The 16455-nt window shown below is 40.0% G+C and overlaps 1 protein-coding gene across 1 annotated transcript in view; it reads left to right on the forward strand.

The window, feature by feature from the left end:
• Positions 1–16163, forward strand: part of WRN (WRN RecQ like helicase) — a 29180-nt gene extending 13017 nt beyond the window's left edge. The window contains exons 10-34 of the mRNA XM_088531571.1: positions 121–259; positions 1096–1171; positions 1669–1736; positions 2113–2221; positions 3886–3954; positions 4472–4554; positions 5285–5391; positions 6000–6187; positions 6462–6636; positions 6929–7110; positions 7667–7768; positions 8135–8227; positions 8688–8829; positions 9330–9500; positions 9581–9675; positions 10288–10363; positions 10526–10596; positions 11493–11571; positions 11848–11960; positions 12227–12341; positions 12831–12956; positions 13364–13526; positions 13644–13858; positions 15054–15197; positions 16034–16163. Of these exons, the coding sequence (XP_088387697.1) occupies positions 121–259; positions 1096–1171; positions 1669–1736; positions 2113–2221; positions 3886–3954; positions 4472–4554; positions 5285–5391; positions 6000–6187; positions 6462–6636; positions 6929–7110; positions 7667–7768; positions 8135–8227; positions 8688–8829; positions 9330–9500; positions 9581–9675; positions 10288–10363; positions 10526–10596; positions 11493–11571; positions 11848–11960; positions 12227–12341; positions 12831–12956; positions 13364–13526; positions 13644–13858; positions 15054–15197; positions 16034–16150 (3018 nt within the window). The 3' untranslated portion in view covers positions 16151–16163. The remainder of the gene's footprint in view (positions 1–120; positions 260–1095; positions 1172–1668; positions 1737–2112; positions 2222–3885; positions 3955–4471; positions 4555–5284; positions 5392–5999; positions 6188–6461; positions 6637–6928; positions 7111–7666; positions 7769–8134; positions 8228–8687; positions 8830–9329; positions 9501–9580; positions 9676–10287; positions 10364–10525; positions 10597–11492; positions 11572–11847; positions 11961–12226; positions 12342–12830; positions 12957–13363; positions 13527–13643; positions 13859–15053; positions 15198–16033) is intronic.
• The last annotated feature ends 292 nt before the right edge of the window (positions 16164–16455 follow it).

The raw sequence follows: 16455 nt of genomic DNA on the forward strand, positions 1-16455 counted from the left end.
AGCAGATCTAAGCTCTGTTGTAATTAGTTTAAAAACCACATGCCACTGTATCTTGTTGCTTTCAACAGGCATAGGACCTAACCTTTCATGCTCTGGATTAATTTTCTCCTTGATTCTCAGTCTTTAGCAGATGTTGACAATTCAAAAGCAGTTTTGGCTGATAGAGAACCTGATAAAACTGGGAGAGAAACAGAGTTGAAATTTGCTCCAGATGTTGATGAAGATGAAGGCATTGAGGAAGAAGAGGGGGAAAGTTGGGGTATGTTTTAAATGTTTATTTTGATTTAACCCATATGCTGTAATCTCCTGTCTGTAGAAGCAGGAGGCACTTGGCTCTTCAAAGTGGACAGGTAAAGCTGATCCTGATCTCAAAAACAGCACATGTTGTTGCACAAAGATCAAAACTTAAAGCTAAAGCTATTGTTGGCTTTTGAATCCTGCCATGATCAGTTGTGTTTAACTGATAGGAGTAAAACTGGGGACACTGAGGTTATGCAGAATAGAAGAAACTTGATCAGAATATAGGATAGGAGAAGACACTACTTGAGTTGTGTGTTTTTTTCTGCCGTAGTGCCATCACTACTGCTTCTTTGTTTGGTAGGACTTGTTCAAGTCATTCAAGAACTGCATTTCCTTAATGTAGTTAAGCAAGATCAGCTAATCCTGGGTGTCCTTTTCAGGCCACAATTTTGTGAGCAACTTAATGTCAAGTATTGATTAGCATGACTTCACTTAAGTTTCTAAAAGGTGCTATTAGTGCCACATCTTTTACTTGGAACTCATTCAGAAGAGGTAACATGGCTGTACGTTACAGAACCTACTGTACTATGACTTTGTTACCTCACTAATAAAGCCATAAGTTCTCTTTGCGCACTGTCTCAGAAGCCTGTTTGTGGGGTTTTAATCCTTAATTTCAGCTCAGGAACATCTTTAAAATTTCACGTATCTTTTCTGAAGTCCCCTAAATCCCAGGCCCTGGGCCTGACTAACCATAAGCAGTCTGCTGCCTTTGAAGCCATTGCTGCTGCTTTCTAAAATTCGGTCGCTGATGAATTTTAGTTGATGAATTTCAGTTCTTCCTCTCTCCCCTTGAAGATCCGTTGGTACCAGCACCTAATGACAACCAAGTTGCATGTCTGAAGACCTACTTTGGGCATTCCTCTTTTAAACCGTAAGTATCTCTTCAGTTTACACTGTACGCTCTGGGCTTCAGTTTCTCTCCCTTCTTTCAACTGGAATGACTTTACTATTCTTTATTTTAATAACATTAACAAACTTGGACCTTTGGAAAAATCTTAGAAAAGCAAAATCAGTCTTTGCCACTATAAGGTATGGAAAAAGATCTTACAGAGAGGTAGCTACAATATGGTACTCTCACAGTAGAGGATAAGTTTCTTTTGGGTCTGATGACAAGGCTCCCATGACTAAAACTTTATTGTGTCAGGTCTATGGTCAGAGAGCAACGTTTGGAGAAAGCTGATTTAGTTGTTTAAAAAAGGGATGAAGCCTTGTTTTGTCTCGTGTGTGTTCATTGTTTGCTTTGATTTATTTCCTGGACCTTCTTATGGATCTCTGAAATAGCAAAAAGATGCAAAAAATTCAATCAGAAATGCAGTTTTACAGATTTACATCTTTTTTTGACCAAAAGAAAAAATCTTTACTTTGCAGAGTCCAGTGGAAAGTGATCAGTTCTGTTTTAAAAGACAGAAGAGATAATCTTGTCGTGATGGCAACAGGTAAGTAACTTTTAAGCCCATGCTTAAGATGTGCCAGATCTCTGTCTTGATGGGTAAATTAGGACTTTGAAATTTGGAGGCTGCTGCCTTGGATCACAGGGCAGAGTGTGCAGGACTCGTCTCCTTCTCCAGACTCTGCTAGGCTCAGCCTGCTCTTTTGCTTGCATTTCTGTCCCCATCTTCACCACTGACCTTGCTGTAGGGAGGAGCCTTCGATGGATGCAGGTCATGTTTGTCTCCCATCTCTTTGTCCTTGTGCAGAAGGAACAAAATCTTACAGAGCTCAGGATGAGGCTAACGTTGTCTTACATAGTTGTGTTGAGTGGCACAAAGCATGATGCCTTACTCTAGCTTTGCTGTTATGTTTTTATTTAAGGCTATGGGAAAAGCTTGTGCTACCAGTTTCCCCCTGTTTACACTGGATGTACTGGAATTGTCATCTGTCCTCTTATTTCGTTGATGGAGGACCAAGTGCTGCAGCTAACGTAAGTAACACGGTAGCGATTGACTCCTGCTGTATTTCCTATGGAAACCCACAGATTCTGCTGTTTGTGTGTTGGCTGTCAAACACATTTCTCTAGAAACAAATGTAATCTCTGAATGCTGTCAAGATTGCTGCATTTGCCCACTAGATAAGTTGCGGCTGAATCTGAAAAGGATCTGTGGTGGTGGGTGCTTCATGGAGTGGGTCATTACCAGATCCACAGGTCCCTTTCTGTTCAGACCAGGCAGATGGAGCAAATGCTCTGAAAAGTTGCCTTAAAACTTGCTAGGGCATCCCTTGCATCCAAACAGTAGTGCCTGAACAACAGGCCTCCAGCTGAGGGCTGGAGGCAGCTCAAAACAAGGTTATTGCACTTTTTTTTTTTTTTTTTTTTTTAAGATAAAATGGTCTACTATCACTTCTTCCTAGATATGAAGGCCTGATGCAGGAATTGCTGGGTAACACTGAGTCACTCTTATACAATCAATCATTAACTGTGGCAAAAATATTATTTTTATGATACTAATACTTGTTAGTGCTCTCTGCACTTGCACCCATTTGCTATTTTAACAGCTATCTCATTTTGATACAGTCTGTCTATATTGCAAACTGCTGCAGTCTGAATATTGTGCTTGCCTTGTCCAAGTTGGAATGAAAATGCCCTGTATGAAAGAAGAGATTTTACTTGTATAAAAGACTTTTAAGCAAGGAAAATCTGTTATGTGGGGAATTTTCTGCTGCAAATTATGTTTTTGTGCTGCTGAATGGCTGGACAACCTAAGCCAGCTCTTGGACTCAGTATTGATCAGCAGAGTATCTATAATGTTATAGATACTTTTGTTGCCTCTAAGGCTATTGTATTGTTGCTGTCTGTGCAAAATGAGAGCCTTTTTATTCAGTGCCTGCTCAGTGCATCATCTGTTTTGAAGGCTGAAGAGACTGAATTTCTCCAGTAATTGGGCTGTCAGTCAGGATGTGGTGCTATCAAGGACTGAAATGTGGAGGAGTGAGAGGGGAGAAGGCGATGAAATATGTTGCTATATTAAAAAGCAGTAAATCACCAAGTTAAGAGGACAGGGGTTCAAGGGTTCTAGTCAAGGCTGAATATCAAGTGACTGAGTTGGTAAGCGTAGATATTGAACCTCTCTTTAAAAAGCAGACACTCGATTGAAAGTTGATTGATGTGGTACCAGTAGCTTGGAAAAGATCTAGAGATGAGACAGAAGACTGGAAACTAGTAAAGCAAGTTTGATAATCTGAACATGATGAACTGCATAAGATAAATTTGGAGACTGCTTCCTATCATATTTTGTTCCTTCAGATTTTTGGAAAGGAAAATGGTTTTAATTTGCTTGCCTCTCGTTCTCATAAAACATGTGTGTATGTTGTGACAGGTGGAAGAAAAGTGAAAGAGCATTTGGGCAGGTGGAACAGTGACTGACCATTCTTCCCCCTCCCCCCAAGAGTTTTTATTTCCTCCAAGTGATCCTTGGAGGAAAATACTGTGACCCCACAGCTTGAAAGTGGTTTTTATAAATGCTTTATGTGCTTTGATAAGTACTAGCTTTAAGTGTGGGCATAGGCTGGGAAGTGAAGCAGAAAATATCTCCAGTTGGTTCATGACTGTGCGCTTTTTTTTGTTTTGTTTTGTTTTTTAAACTGCAGAATGTCAGAGATTCCAGCCTGCTTGCTTGGATCAGCTCAGTCGAAAAACATCAAAGAAGGCATCAAAGCGTGAGTCTTACCTAGGCTTTCTGGGGCTGCAGGCACCAACGTAGTGGTATTTGAGTCAAGTAGGATGCTCTGATCTGACACTTCTAAATCTCTTGGCTGTGGCTCAGGCCTGAAACTTGGCAATACTGCTTGTGTGTGTGCCTGTTAGCAATGTGGGAGGGATATAGCACCTTCATGTGCCCTCTGGCTAGAGAGATGACCTTGTTAGGTTTTATTTAGGAATCATAGGTCTTAACGTGGTAACAAATACAGGTCTATCACGGTGGTCCCTTCTAGTTTGGAAAAATAGTTAATTTCTTTTCTACTGTTTATCTTGTCATGTTATTTACTGGTTGGTTATCCTTCTAACTTTGCATACTTTCCACTGCATTCATCCCTTGCTTCCTCTTTTCCCCATCCAAAGTTCATCCTTATCCCCCTTATGTCATCTAGACAGCCATGCTTTCATTTAATTTGGTGGATTTGTTTGGGGCTTTTCCTTCCATGATTTCCCTGATGTATTTCTCTGATGTTGTAGGGGTCACTACAGAGTCATATATATGACTCCAGAGTTCTGTTCGGGGAACTTAACACTGCTCCAGGAACTTGACCAAACCATTGGTAAGTTGTGGTTAAGGTTGGGGATAAGTTGGTAGGCATCTTAAAATCATAGTTGTCCTTCCTGTTAGGGAAGGTGACTGGCAATAAATGGAATCAGAAGATCATGTCACTGATCAAAGATCCAAGCAGTGTGTTTAGCTTGCTCTTGGCATGGAAATGCAAGAGACAAATGTGCGTATGTGTGTTCCTTTTCTTTTTTCTCTTTGTTTTTTGCTGTTTGAGAAAACATAGCGTTGTTTTCCCTGGGTATGCTTGACACCTTTCCTCTCGTATTTTTCTGTGCTTGCATTTGTCTTCTCAGCGTTTTCCTGAGATTTGCAGGTTTTGTTTTACAGTCAAGGAAATATAGATAATGACATCTGTAAACCACATAAATGATAACTGGTAAGGAAGTGTGAAAAGGGAAGATGAAGTGTGGTTTAATTGTTGGGGTTAGCTATGGGTTTACCCTGTGGAGAAAGAGGTTTGAGATTTGGAAAATGGGGAAGGAAACAAAGGTGGGAGAAAAGTCTCTGTAGACTCTTAAGCTGTCTTGCATAAGAGACCAATATAAAAAGGGGCTTGGTGAGTCCTTACAGCGGAAGATATTAAGAAACAAGAAGGAAAACACATTGCTAGGTGCCATCTCAGTAAAGCTTGAAATTGAGCAGAATGTAGTGAGTTTGTATTTTCCAGTATCTCCTGTTTGTTTGCTATTTAAGCACTTTTCCCATGTTATGAATTTGCCCAGGTATCACCCTCATAGCTGTTGATGAAGCTCACTGCATATCAGAATGGGGACATGACTTCAGAAGTTCCTTTAGGAGTTTGGGTTCGTTGAAGAAGGCTCTGCCATTGGTAAGGTTTCATGATAGGTTTAATTTAGAATTGGAGAGAGGGATTCCCTCCCCTTCTGAATGACAGACTGAGATCTCGCCTCCTGGTACTGCTTTTCTTTGGGTTTACCTACCTTGTTGTTTTGGAGTTCATGCATGCTCTGTCAGTCAGGCGCTTTTTTTTTTTTTTTTTTTTTTTTTCCCCTCCTTCTTCTAAACTTACTGTTATAGTTTGTCTCCAACTCTTTTTCATGGTGGATATTCTGAATCTGGAGTAACATACTTTTGGATGTTAGAGTTAAGATTTAGTTGGATCCCTTTATATTGGAAAATCTTGTACTGAAACGTCTCGCTCACTTTCTGGGATTTTTTTGAAACTGGTTGAGTGACTTGCTAGGCCAAGCAGTGGAGATTTCTAGGCACTCCTAAAGCACTGTTGCAGAAGGTCCAAAACTGAACTGTTACAGTGAACATAAGCAGATTAATATGTCTATTCTCACGTTGGTATTTAAGTTTCGACTCATAATTTTTAAAAATTATCAGCGAGGGGAGCTACTCAAACTACTTGATTCCCCTGTGGGGTTTGATTGTGGTTTGATTTTTTTTGTTTTGTTTTGTTTTTCATTACAGGTTCCCATCATGGCTTTAACTGCAACTGCAAGCCCTTCGATTAGAGAAGACATAGTGAAGTGTCTCAACCTGAAGAATCCCCAAATCACGTGCACTAGTTTTGACAGACCAAACCTGTACTTAGAAGTTGGGCAGCAGAGTGGAAATATCCTTAGAGATTTGAAGCAGTTTCTTATTAGAAAAGAAAGGTGAGAGTTTAAGCCTGTGCTCTTTGTTCCCTGAATACTTTTGAGGTTATCTGCAACAAACTGAGAACTGGTGGTAGACTTATAACTGATGTAATGACTTTTCATGTTAACTCAAATGAGGGAGGTGGAGAAAATGGATCTAAAAACTGTTTAAATCTTTAATTTTTGACCCTTTTTAATTAGGGTCAATCAGCGTTTTGGCAGATAGTTTCTCTTTTTCTGTATCTTTACATGTTTTAGCAACATCGTCACATGTTGCTGCTATTTTTGTCAGTTCTAGGTACGAGTTTGAAGGACCCACGATCATTTACTGCCCTTCAAGAAAGGCCACTGAGCAAGTTGTTTCTGAGCTTGTAAAACTGAATGTGGCCTGTGGTTCATACCATGCTGGTATGGGAATCAAAGAGAGGAGAAATATCCATCATCAATTTATGAGGGATGAAATCCAGGTAAGTAAGTGTGCATAGTCCCATTTGTGGCAGTAGGGTTTCTGGCAGAAAATGGGTCAGTCATTGCATCAACACATATACTGGAAATACCAGTCTGTCTGGTTTACTCTGTACATCTCCCATTCTGAGCAAGAAATTGCTGGTCTGTGCTGATAGTGATATTGTTGGCATAAGTTGCCAGTCCCTTCAATAAATCTCTAGCATCTGAGCAAAGTGGTGGTAGGTGAAATCATGCTCTCCATCAGCTGCTTTATCAGTTCAAAATGTTTTCTGTCTGCTTTTTCTTTCATAGTGTGTTGTAGCTACAGTGGCATTCGGAATGGGCATCAATAAAGCAGATATCCGGAAGGTTATTCATTATGGTGCCCCTAAGGAAATGGAATCCTATTACCAAGAAATTGGGAGAGCCGGTCGTGATGGGCTTCCTGCTTCTTGTCACGTACTGTGGACGTCGGCAGACTTGGCCTTAAACAGGTAAGCAGTTTGAGAACAGCTGCTTTGACAGGAAGAGCCAAAACTTCACTGCCCGTGCTCTTTTCTCAGTTCCTTGCTCTCGGGGAATACCATAGTGGGGATTAAATTAGGTTTAAAACCATGGTGGCTAATGCCCTAACACATTTCTGATCTGGTCACTTGTGTTGATGAGGAATTGCCAGAGCTTGTTTGGAAAACTGGAGATCAAAAGGGATTTTTCTGTACAGCCTCTTCCCTCCTTACTCTGCATTTCGATGCATTAGTTTTCATATTTTAGTGGCTTGTGGGGTTGGAAGAGGGTCTCAATGTATCCATCTCTCCTTTTGAGAATATTTACTCTAAGTAGCACAGTATGAGTTTGGGATTTTCCTGAATATTCCCCATACTACAAAGATTCAGCTTCTGGACAAGCTGAGGTTTTGATGTGGTTTTAGTAGGAATTTTCTTTCTGTTTCCAGTCAAATTGATTCATACAGCTGACTGGCATATCTCTAGTTCATTGAAAGACAGAGGGACAGCGATCAGTATTTAATTTGTTTTTCCTCTTGACTGACAGACATCGTCTGAACGAGATACGCAATGAAACGTTCCGATTGTATAAACTTAGGATGGTAGCAAAAATAGAGAAGTACCTTATCTCAAATGGCTGCAGGAGGAAGTGAGTACTGCATTTTATTTAATGTTTCCTATAACTTCAGAGTTTACATCAAGAGCTACTGTGGCTCAGTCCCAACAGAAGGCTTTTTATTTGCAATGTGTTCTGCAAACATGTTCTTTAGTATTTGAAAGCATTGTCTAGAAATACGACCTTCAGCATGTTTAGAAATATATATATGCATACATATAAGTGCATATATATTATATATAAAATAAGAAATATCAAAAAGCCTGTAGAACATTGAAGGCCAAATAATTGGCTTTCCAGTGAATGAATTAATGATGCTGATTTCAACTCACTGCTTTCTGGAGTTTAAAAGGTAAATTCCTGTATTTTTTATGTAATTTCCTATGTTTCTTTGGGTAGAATTATCTTGTCTCACTTTGAAGACAGACAACTCCGCAAGGTCTCCTCGGGCATCATGGGAACAGATGAGTGCTGTGATAATTGCAGGATCAGGTAAATGTTCTTCCCTGAAGACTGACGTGGGAGGTTAGCTTCACTCAGGCTGACTTACCAGGCAAATGATCCAAAAAGGATTGACTGTTTCTAAGAGAGAGGCGGGGGGGGAAAAAAAGTGTTTTGGCTATTAGGTACTATTAAAAATGTCTTAAGTGCAAAAGCTGGTCCAAATATTGTATACTAAATAAATCAGAAGATGAAACAGTCTTCTGTCAAAGCATGCAATGTGAAGAATTGCTTAGCTGGTTGTCCAGCTGTCTTAATCGCATGACATTTTGGCTTTTGCTTGTTTTCATTTTTAATCATAGATCTTTGATTTCAAAAGTATGTTTAATTGCTTATATGAATGGAACTTAGAGCGTGATTTGTGTTTTATCATGCCATAAATAAAAGAAGGGGGAGCACTAGGTAATTGGATTTTAATGTAATTAATCGTGGTTTTCTTCATGCACTTCAGAACTTCTCATTTTGCGACCTCCAGTGACTCAGAAGGAAATTTAGAGGATTTTGGACAAGAAGCCTTCAAGCTGATGTCTGCAGTGAGTGCCCTGGATGAGAAGTTTGGAACTAAACTGCCCATTTTGTTTCTCCGAGGGTCTGTAAGTGACACTTAAACCCTTGTGCTTTGGGAGCAGAGGGGTTGTTATGGCACTCCGTCCTCTTTCCTGATGCCCTGAGCAATATAGACACACAAAGATTAGCAATTCTGCCAATGCCTGGCTTAAGTCCTTCCAGTAAACTTTTAAGTGTTCCAATTCTTCATAGCGAGTTTCATGTTTTTATGGAGACAGTTAAGTTGCTTCTCCGTAATTTATTTTATCCTGAAGAAATCGGCATTTTCAGAGTGAAGAACAAAAGTATCTTTTCATAGTTATCTGTTGGTTTATGAATAAAGTAGATGACTGAGTTCAGCCTTAATACTGCTGACCTGCTTGGGGTGGTGAGGTTAGGTTAGCTGCGACTGCTACTCAGTTACAAGTTCTCTAGAGAAATGCTGTTGGAAATGTGTTCTTCCTCGCTCAGGTTTTTGGTTCACCAGATATAGTGTTATTTTGTGACGAGGAAAAAAAAAATGCCGACCCATTCTTCTGAATTTCAGAATTCTCAACGTTTGCCAGAAAGATATCGAAGACATGCTCTTTTTGGTAGCGGAAAAGACTGGCCAGAGAGTTGGTGGAAATCACTGGGCCAACAGTTGATGAATGAGGGGTTCCTCAGAGAAGTCTCTGGGCATAACAAATTTGCAACCATATGTGTGCTTACCCAGAAGGTAATTTTCGTTGTAAAACAATCTCGTTAGTAAGTTCTCTTCAGCAATCTGCAGCTGAACCCATATGGTGTTTCTTACAGGGCAGAAATTGGCTTTCAAAAGCTGGATCTGCCTCAAGTCCAAGCCTTCTCTTACAGTCTAGTGAAGACCTAAATCTAAGGAAACCTTCTAGAAGGTAATTGGAGCATGCACACTCTTCAGTGTTCCTTTCATGTTATTTTTAACATCAAACAGGTTGTTTCTTAAATTTATATTTAGTATACAGCAATTCTATGGTACTGTTGGTGTTTAAATACCAATTCTGTCCAGAACTTTTGAGTTGCAGAGTAATAAACCAGAGGTTGCAGTGACTTTGGCATAGCAACAAATAGCTTCAGAAGCAAGTTCTTCAATGGAGACCTTTCAGCTGCCTGCATTGTCATTACCTGATTATTATCTTATATATTTTTAAGTGATCACTTTTTAGCAACACTAGGCTAGAGAACACTTTTTTTACCTTTTCTATAAGACTAGATTTTACCGGGGGGGGAAAAAAAAATTCCAGTAATTCTAGCACGCTTTCATCGCTCGTTTCCCAAAAGGGATGAATAATTTTTATTTTACTTTATTGTTCCAAAAATTCCAGTAATTCTAGCACGCTTTCATCGCTCGTTTCCCAAAAGGGATGAATAATTTTTATTTTACTTTATTGTTCCAAAAATACCCCTATACAAAGTTGAGTTCAGTTTCCTTAGCAACATAAGATTGTCCGTTTGATTCCAATAAGATTGAATTGATTTTCTTACAGCAGTAGACCTTGCACTGCGGTTTCCGAACAGCGTTCCCCGTGTGGGAAAGTAACGAAGTTGTCACCAGTCAAACAGGTCTGTACAAGTACAGTCCTTCTTGCATTCGGTAGTGCCTTGTTGCTTGTATTAAAAGCTTTAAACTATATTATGGACTCACAAATTGGTGTTTTGCTGCTTATAGTCTTTGCATTGCAAGGACTTTTAAAATAGCATTTGTTTGTCTTGTGTTTTGAATAGATGTCTTTGTATGAAATGTTTTCTTATGAGAGAAAAGGAAAAACTTCTCCAGGAAACGATGCACTTAACAGGTAATCTAAATTAAAATGGATAGCAGTGTTAAACTATGTAATAAGGATACTGCTTGTAATGTGACCCTTAAAATGGTATTGCTACTTCTAGCAAGGAACTTGATGCTGGCAGAAGATTGGAACATGGGAAATGTCATTTAAGCTGAGTAATTATCACTGTAGCTGTACAGGGAAAAATTGTTTTAGGGACAACTATATTCTAAACTGTGTGTTATTTCATATTTGGCTCGATAAATCAAGGAAAAGATGCTCTTAAGCTAGCTTGGCTTCTTGCAACATTGCAGTACAGCACCAGCAGTCTAATAACTAGTCTAATAACAAGGGGAGCCTATAGACTTTGCGCTGTGACATGGCTGTCTGTTTGGATGCACCTAGCTGTAACAAAAGCTAATTCTGCTTGCCATGCAGCAGCTCTGTCTTTGCCACTGATATTTTTACATTTATTAATTCTGGCCAGGATTAGCATTGTCAGCAACAAGGGGAAAAAACACAAGCTGCTGCTTGTGGAGTACTTTGAGAATAATGTTACATATGTACAAGGGTTTGTACTTCTCCCAATATGGGAATCCAGCTGTAGGTAGAGATCTAGGTGGTTTGTTTGTAAAACTGCAGTTCTCATCATACGCCTGAGTTTTATACCATAGAAAGTTACTTGTAAGTATAGGATCAGCCCTACAGAGGTATCTGTCAGATTTGGCTTTGAGATGCTGTCTGTGGAAAGCACAAGGGCTAAAGTGACATAGTTTCCTGGAGATGGTCATTGAAATGCTATGAAAATGCTAACAACAACAAAAAAAAAGAATTGGTGATTGCTCTCCCACATCCGTGTATCAAGTACACGAATAAACTGGTGTCCTACACAAGCGCTGACCTAATGCTGCTTTATTTTTAACTAGGGTCTCTGGGTGCTCACCAGTCAAATCTCTTCCTTCAAAATCTGAAGAATCTGTTTCATCTCATGAAAAAGAACTGCAGGTAAGTGTGAAAGCAGAAGGATATCTATGAATCGCAGTCAAACTGCAATCTGGGCAGCACCTTAATATGAGGAAATTGTTTTGAATGGAAGTTCTAGAAGAATTAAAATACATTAAGATTGTTAATGGACTGCAATATTTGGTTTTGTGTATTTGAGGGGAAAGATGAAGAATGCTGTAGTGGTGGGGCGGGATTTTTTACTTCTTCCTTAGTTTAGTTTTTTTGATGTGCTTGATCTAAAGCTTCTTGAAAAAAAAATGGCGCTCTCCTTCACAGACTGCCCTGTATGGCAAGCTGTTGACAGCTAGGCAGAAGCTGGCTAATGAGAAGGAAATTCCTCCAGCTGTCCTGGCAACCAATAAGATCCTTGTGGAGATGGCCCGGATAAGGTAGGGTCTGCAGGCAAGCAGACATGTAAATGCAAAAGATGGCAAAGCCAGGTCAGTAAAACAAAACTAAGCTAAGCAACTTCTCTGGTGCCAGTGACTTGCATAATTGTGTTTCCATATGTGCTTCTAGTTCAGCTAGGTTTTATACCAGTGGAGATGTTAACAGATTTCCAGCTTGTTGGATAACTTAGTGCTACCAAAAAATGGGGTGGTGGGGGGAATAGAGGGCGTCTGTTTGAGTGCTTTTGTTGTTCACCCTGAACCAGGCCTACAACTGTTGAGAATGTGAAGAGAATTGATGGTGTATCTGAAGGAAAATCTACCATATTGGCCCCTCTCCTGGCAGAAATTAAGACGTTTTGCCAAGTGAATAATTTGCAGGTAACTTTCAGGATTTAGCAAAGTGTCTGCTACATTGCAAGAGCCTGAAAGAATTAATCTGGTCTGCAGCTATCCTACTTCTCCTTCACTGGTGTGTGTGTGTGTGTGTGTGTGTGTGTGTTCAGTTCTTTTCATTACAGTTGTCCCATCCAACTATGTTAGCCTTGACTGTGAATGTTTCCCAAATTGGAGTATGCTACTTATTTTGCTTAAGCAGACCTGGACCCTGGTTTGGGGGTGGTAGAGAGCAGGTCTTCAAGTCCCTTGGACAATCTCATGCTTGTTTTATTAAGGCAAGTATATGTAGGTGTCCATCCTGTTTCTTGTTTTGTTTTTGTTTTGCTTTTTAATTCTAATGCTTTTTTTTCCCTGTGCAATATGGAATGCCAAACCAAGATGTCAAACTCCATTTCTGATATTCCCTCACATTACATAGGGGAGGTTGATCTATTGGTTCATTCATCCCTAATTTCTCTTTATATCATTCAGATGGATGTATTTCCTATGTCTGGATCTGGAGAACAGAAGAAAACAACTCCCTGGAAGCAAGCTGGAGTGCTCTCTCCATCAGAGCATGTCACGTATGTCCTATTTCAAGAGAAGAATCTGTCCTTGGTAAGAATTTTCCCCAGGGAGGTCTTTTCCATGTTTAAAGTTAACAGTAGAGATATTTTATATAATAGATGAGGGGCTTGCGAGTTTTTTGCTGTTAAATCATCTGCTGGAGAGGGTTTCTGTAAAGCACTGAGGCTGCATCTTCCCTGGTAAATAGTCGCTCACTTATCTGTACTGACAAACTGAAAAATATGAAGAACTGATCTTGCTGTGAACGAGGCTACAGTAAGACAGTATCCAGCTTCCTACTGATAGTGCCTGGCCTGCAAAGTGCTTTGGGTTTTTTGGGTGCTGAGAAATGTCAGCATCCCCTGGTTACTCTCTGAGAATGAGAGCTTGCCAGGCTTGGGAGTTTCATTTTATTTAGGACATTTTTATCACCTTAACTTCTGTCATTGTTTCCCCAGCGGACTATAAGTGAGAGCAGATCTCTTCCTCTTTCTGAGGTTGGCACTCACCTGTGCCAGGCAGTGAAAGCTGGCTGCCCTGTCAATCTGGAACGAGCAGGTTTGACTCCGGAAATTCAACGGATGGTTTCCGATGTTATCCGTAAACCTCCCATTGACTCAGGTGAGAATAGCAGCACTGTGAGTAGTACAGTGCATAGAGGGACTGTGAAAAAGGGACACACTTTTTGTGTGTGTGTATTGATATACATATATTTAAGTGTTTTTCTTTGTTTTCAAGATACAACCAAAATTCAAGCAATCAGGAAGCTAGTTCCTGCAGATATTGAAATGTATCTCATCAGGATGACTATCGCAATACTGGAAAAAGAGGATGGAAATAGACCTCAGGATGGATCAGGCAACAAAAGGACCCTGGAGTGGTTAAGCAGGCAGAAAGAAAAAAGAGGAGCAGATGAAGCAAGCAGGGAAAATGCTTTGGGGACAGAAACAAAGGTTAGTAAGAGAAGCTATAAAACTGGTGAGGAAGCCAGTGGCAATGCCTCCCAGAACTGTCTGCCAGTCTTTCAAGGTTACTTCTGTTGCCTTGAGATGTCTGGGCATAGCTATAATCAAAGCAAAAAGCATCAAGCTGTAAGTTCAAGTCGCACAAAGGAAACCTCTTTTCAGAACAGAAAATGAGGAGTGCTCAACTGGCCTCTGATTATCCTACCTATATCCCAGGTCTTAGCTCGGTGCTTTACTCAAAGGCCACCCTGTGCTGAGTACGTCATGAGAGGACTGTTGAAAAGAAATTCCAATCTGTGAATCCTTTTACTGCCTGCACTGGGATTTACTGTCTGTTATGTACAGGGGTTTGAGTGAGTGTGTGTGTTGTTTTTTTAACTTCGACTTAAATAACTCTTCAAAACTTGCCATTTCACCAAATAGATTTCCTTGCCTTTCAGATTCCTTTTTTGGTTTCAAAATGTCCACATTGTAACTCTTTTTCCCAAAGTTGACCCCCAACAGTTCAATTGCTTGAGCTATATATTTTTTTTCCATTTTATAGCCAGATGCTGCAGCTAATAACCAGAAAAAAAAAAGATATTAGAAATTAGATAATGTTATAAAAAAGAGTAGACTAGGAATCTGAAAGCTAGTTGAAATAGTCTTCACTGACTTATATCTTCTGAAGGAGATATAACTCCCTGAAGCAAACAGTCTTGAAAATGCGACTTTGGTTATTCTGAAAAGCTGATGATTTGAAACTTTGCCCCATTATGCACTAGACAACATGTATTCTGTAAGAGCTTAGAGAAATCAATCTATCTATGCTCACTACTCCTTTTTCAAAACTAACTCCTCTGCTGGAAAAAAACATCAGAAAACAGCATTTTTGAGTTTAAAAAAAAAAAAAAAAAAGTTCTCAGAGCTACTGGGATGGAGGAAGTGTTATGCCCTACCAAAGGAGCTCAAATACAAGTTCTAGTTCCCTTGTTTATGAAATAAATGCATCTTGTGTGCTCCTGTTTTACTGGGGGAAACAGATGAGAAACAGTAGTGATCTTATGTGGAGGTGTTAATTTGCTTTATGAATTACTGAGCAATTTGCTTTTAAGAACAGCTTTCTACTTAGTTAGTAATTTCTATTGCAACCTTAATGCAGTGATAAGTTTAGCAGCCTGCTTCCCTTCTCTCCTATGGAAAGGCTGTATGGAGTGTGGATGACAACCAGCCTGGTACCAGTAAAGGAAGTGCAGCAGGTGGTCAGATGCCCATCACAGGGGCCTCTTGGAAACAGCCTGCCCCCAATCTGGATGAGGAGGAACAGCTTCCTGACTCTAAGCCAAAGGTGAGGCAAAAAGCTACAAAGCCTGTAGCTCTGTGCTATGAACAGATTGCAGATCTTCATGCAAAGTCTAAATCCTAGCTTATTTCTGGTGTCTTCTGTACCTAAAACCTTGATAGAAAGGCTTGGTGTGAAGTGTGCCCAGCAGCAGCCTCTCGTTAATATGCTTAGTGTAATGATATCTTCCCCTTTCCTGTTGTTTTTGCCTGTGCCTAAATATGTCACTTCTTGCCAGCCCTCTAGTGGTAGAGGTTTCCAAATCCTAGAGAACATTTTACTAGTTTTCTTCTTTTGCAATTTCAAACCACCTTGTATGCATGTTGATCACATGAAGGATTTTTGCATTAGTATTGTATGAAATGTAATCTCATAAAGCATGTATGTCATGTTTGTCTAACAAGAGCTTGCTTTGCTCTGAGCAGCACCCCTCCTGGTACACAACTTGCACTGAACTCCTAGTTTGAGGCTGGGAGATACCAATGTGCTGTTTTCTTTGCTCTTGGGACAAGTGTGGGGAATTTTTGGGGGGTTTCTTTTCCAGTTGGTTGGTATGTTTAAGACAATTCCTGAAGACTTCCATAATAACTATTGCTTTTGAGTTTTTTCCACGTTGAACTTTTAAATCTTTCCAAGGTTTGCTTTTTTTTTGCTAGTGTTGTATAATTCCTGTTCACTTACCTGCAACACCTTTTTAAAATAGTTGAGCAATAAGCTTTTCAGGAATAGTGTGGACACCTGAATCTCTCCTACTGAGTATGGCTTTAGAAACAGAACTAAGCAGATTAGTGTCAAACAGTTTAAACATTCTTGTATGAGATTATATTTTTTTTTTCTTTTAGACTTCAACTCTCCCTTCTAAGAGAAAGGTGCCAGAGTGGTTTGGAGCCCCTGGAGCAACTATTTTATCTGTTGAGAAAAGACCAAAAACAGCCACAAGAAGAGGGCTTTTTAACTGAATTGGGTCAGAAAGCTTTTTCTTGCCCCCTCCCCCTTTTGTTTTTCTCCCTCCTTCAAGGTGGGATTTCCCCCCCCCCGCCCCCGCTCTTCCCCCTTCTGCTCTTGTGAGCCTTCTGACAACCATTTGCCAAAAAACGGACCCATTACTTAAATTTCTGAACTTACTCCTCTACCTTCGTCGGTGTTGAAAAGACACAGTGCATCCTACCTTCTTCCTTCCTTTTTTCCCATGCCTCCTTCTTCTGTGAGAGCCTTGACCCAGAGGAAGAACATTCAACTTTTTCACTGTGTGAAATTCCTTGCT

This window comes from Tinamus guttatus, unplaced genomic scaffold (genome assembly GCF_059628265.1).
Source record: "Tinamus guttatus ecotype Peru unplaced genomic scaffold, ASM5962826v1 Tinamus_guttatus_pri_ptg000423l, whole genome shotgun sequence".
Classification (NCBI taxonomy): domain Eukaryota; kingdom Metazoa; phylum Chordata; class Aves; order Tinamiformes; family Tinamidae; genus Tinamus; species Tinamus guttatus.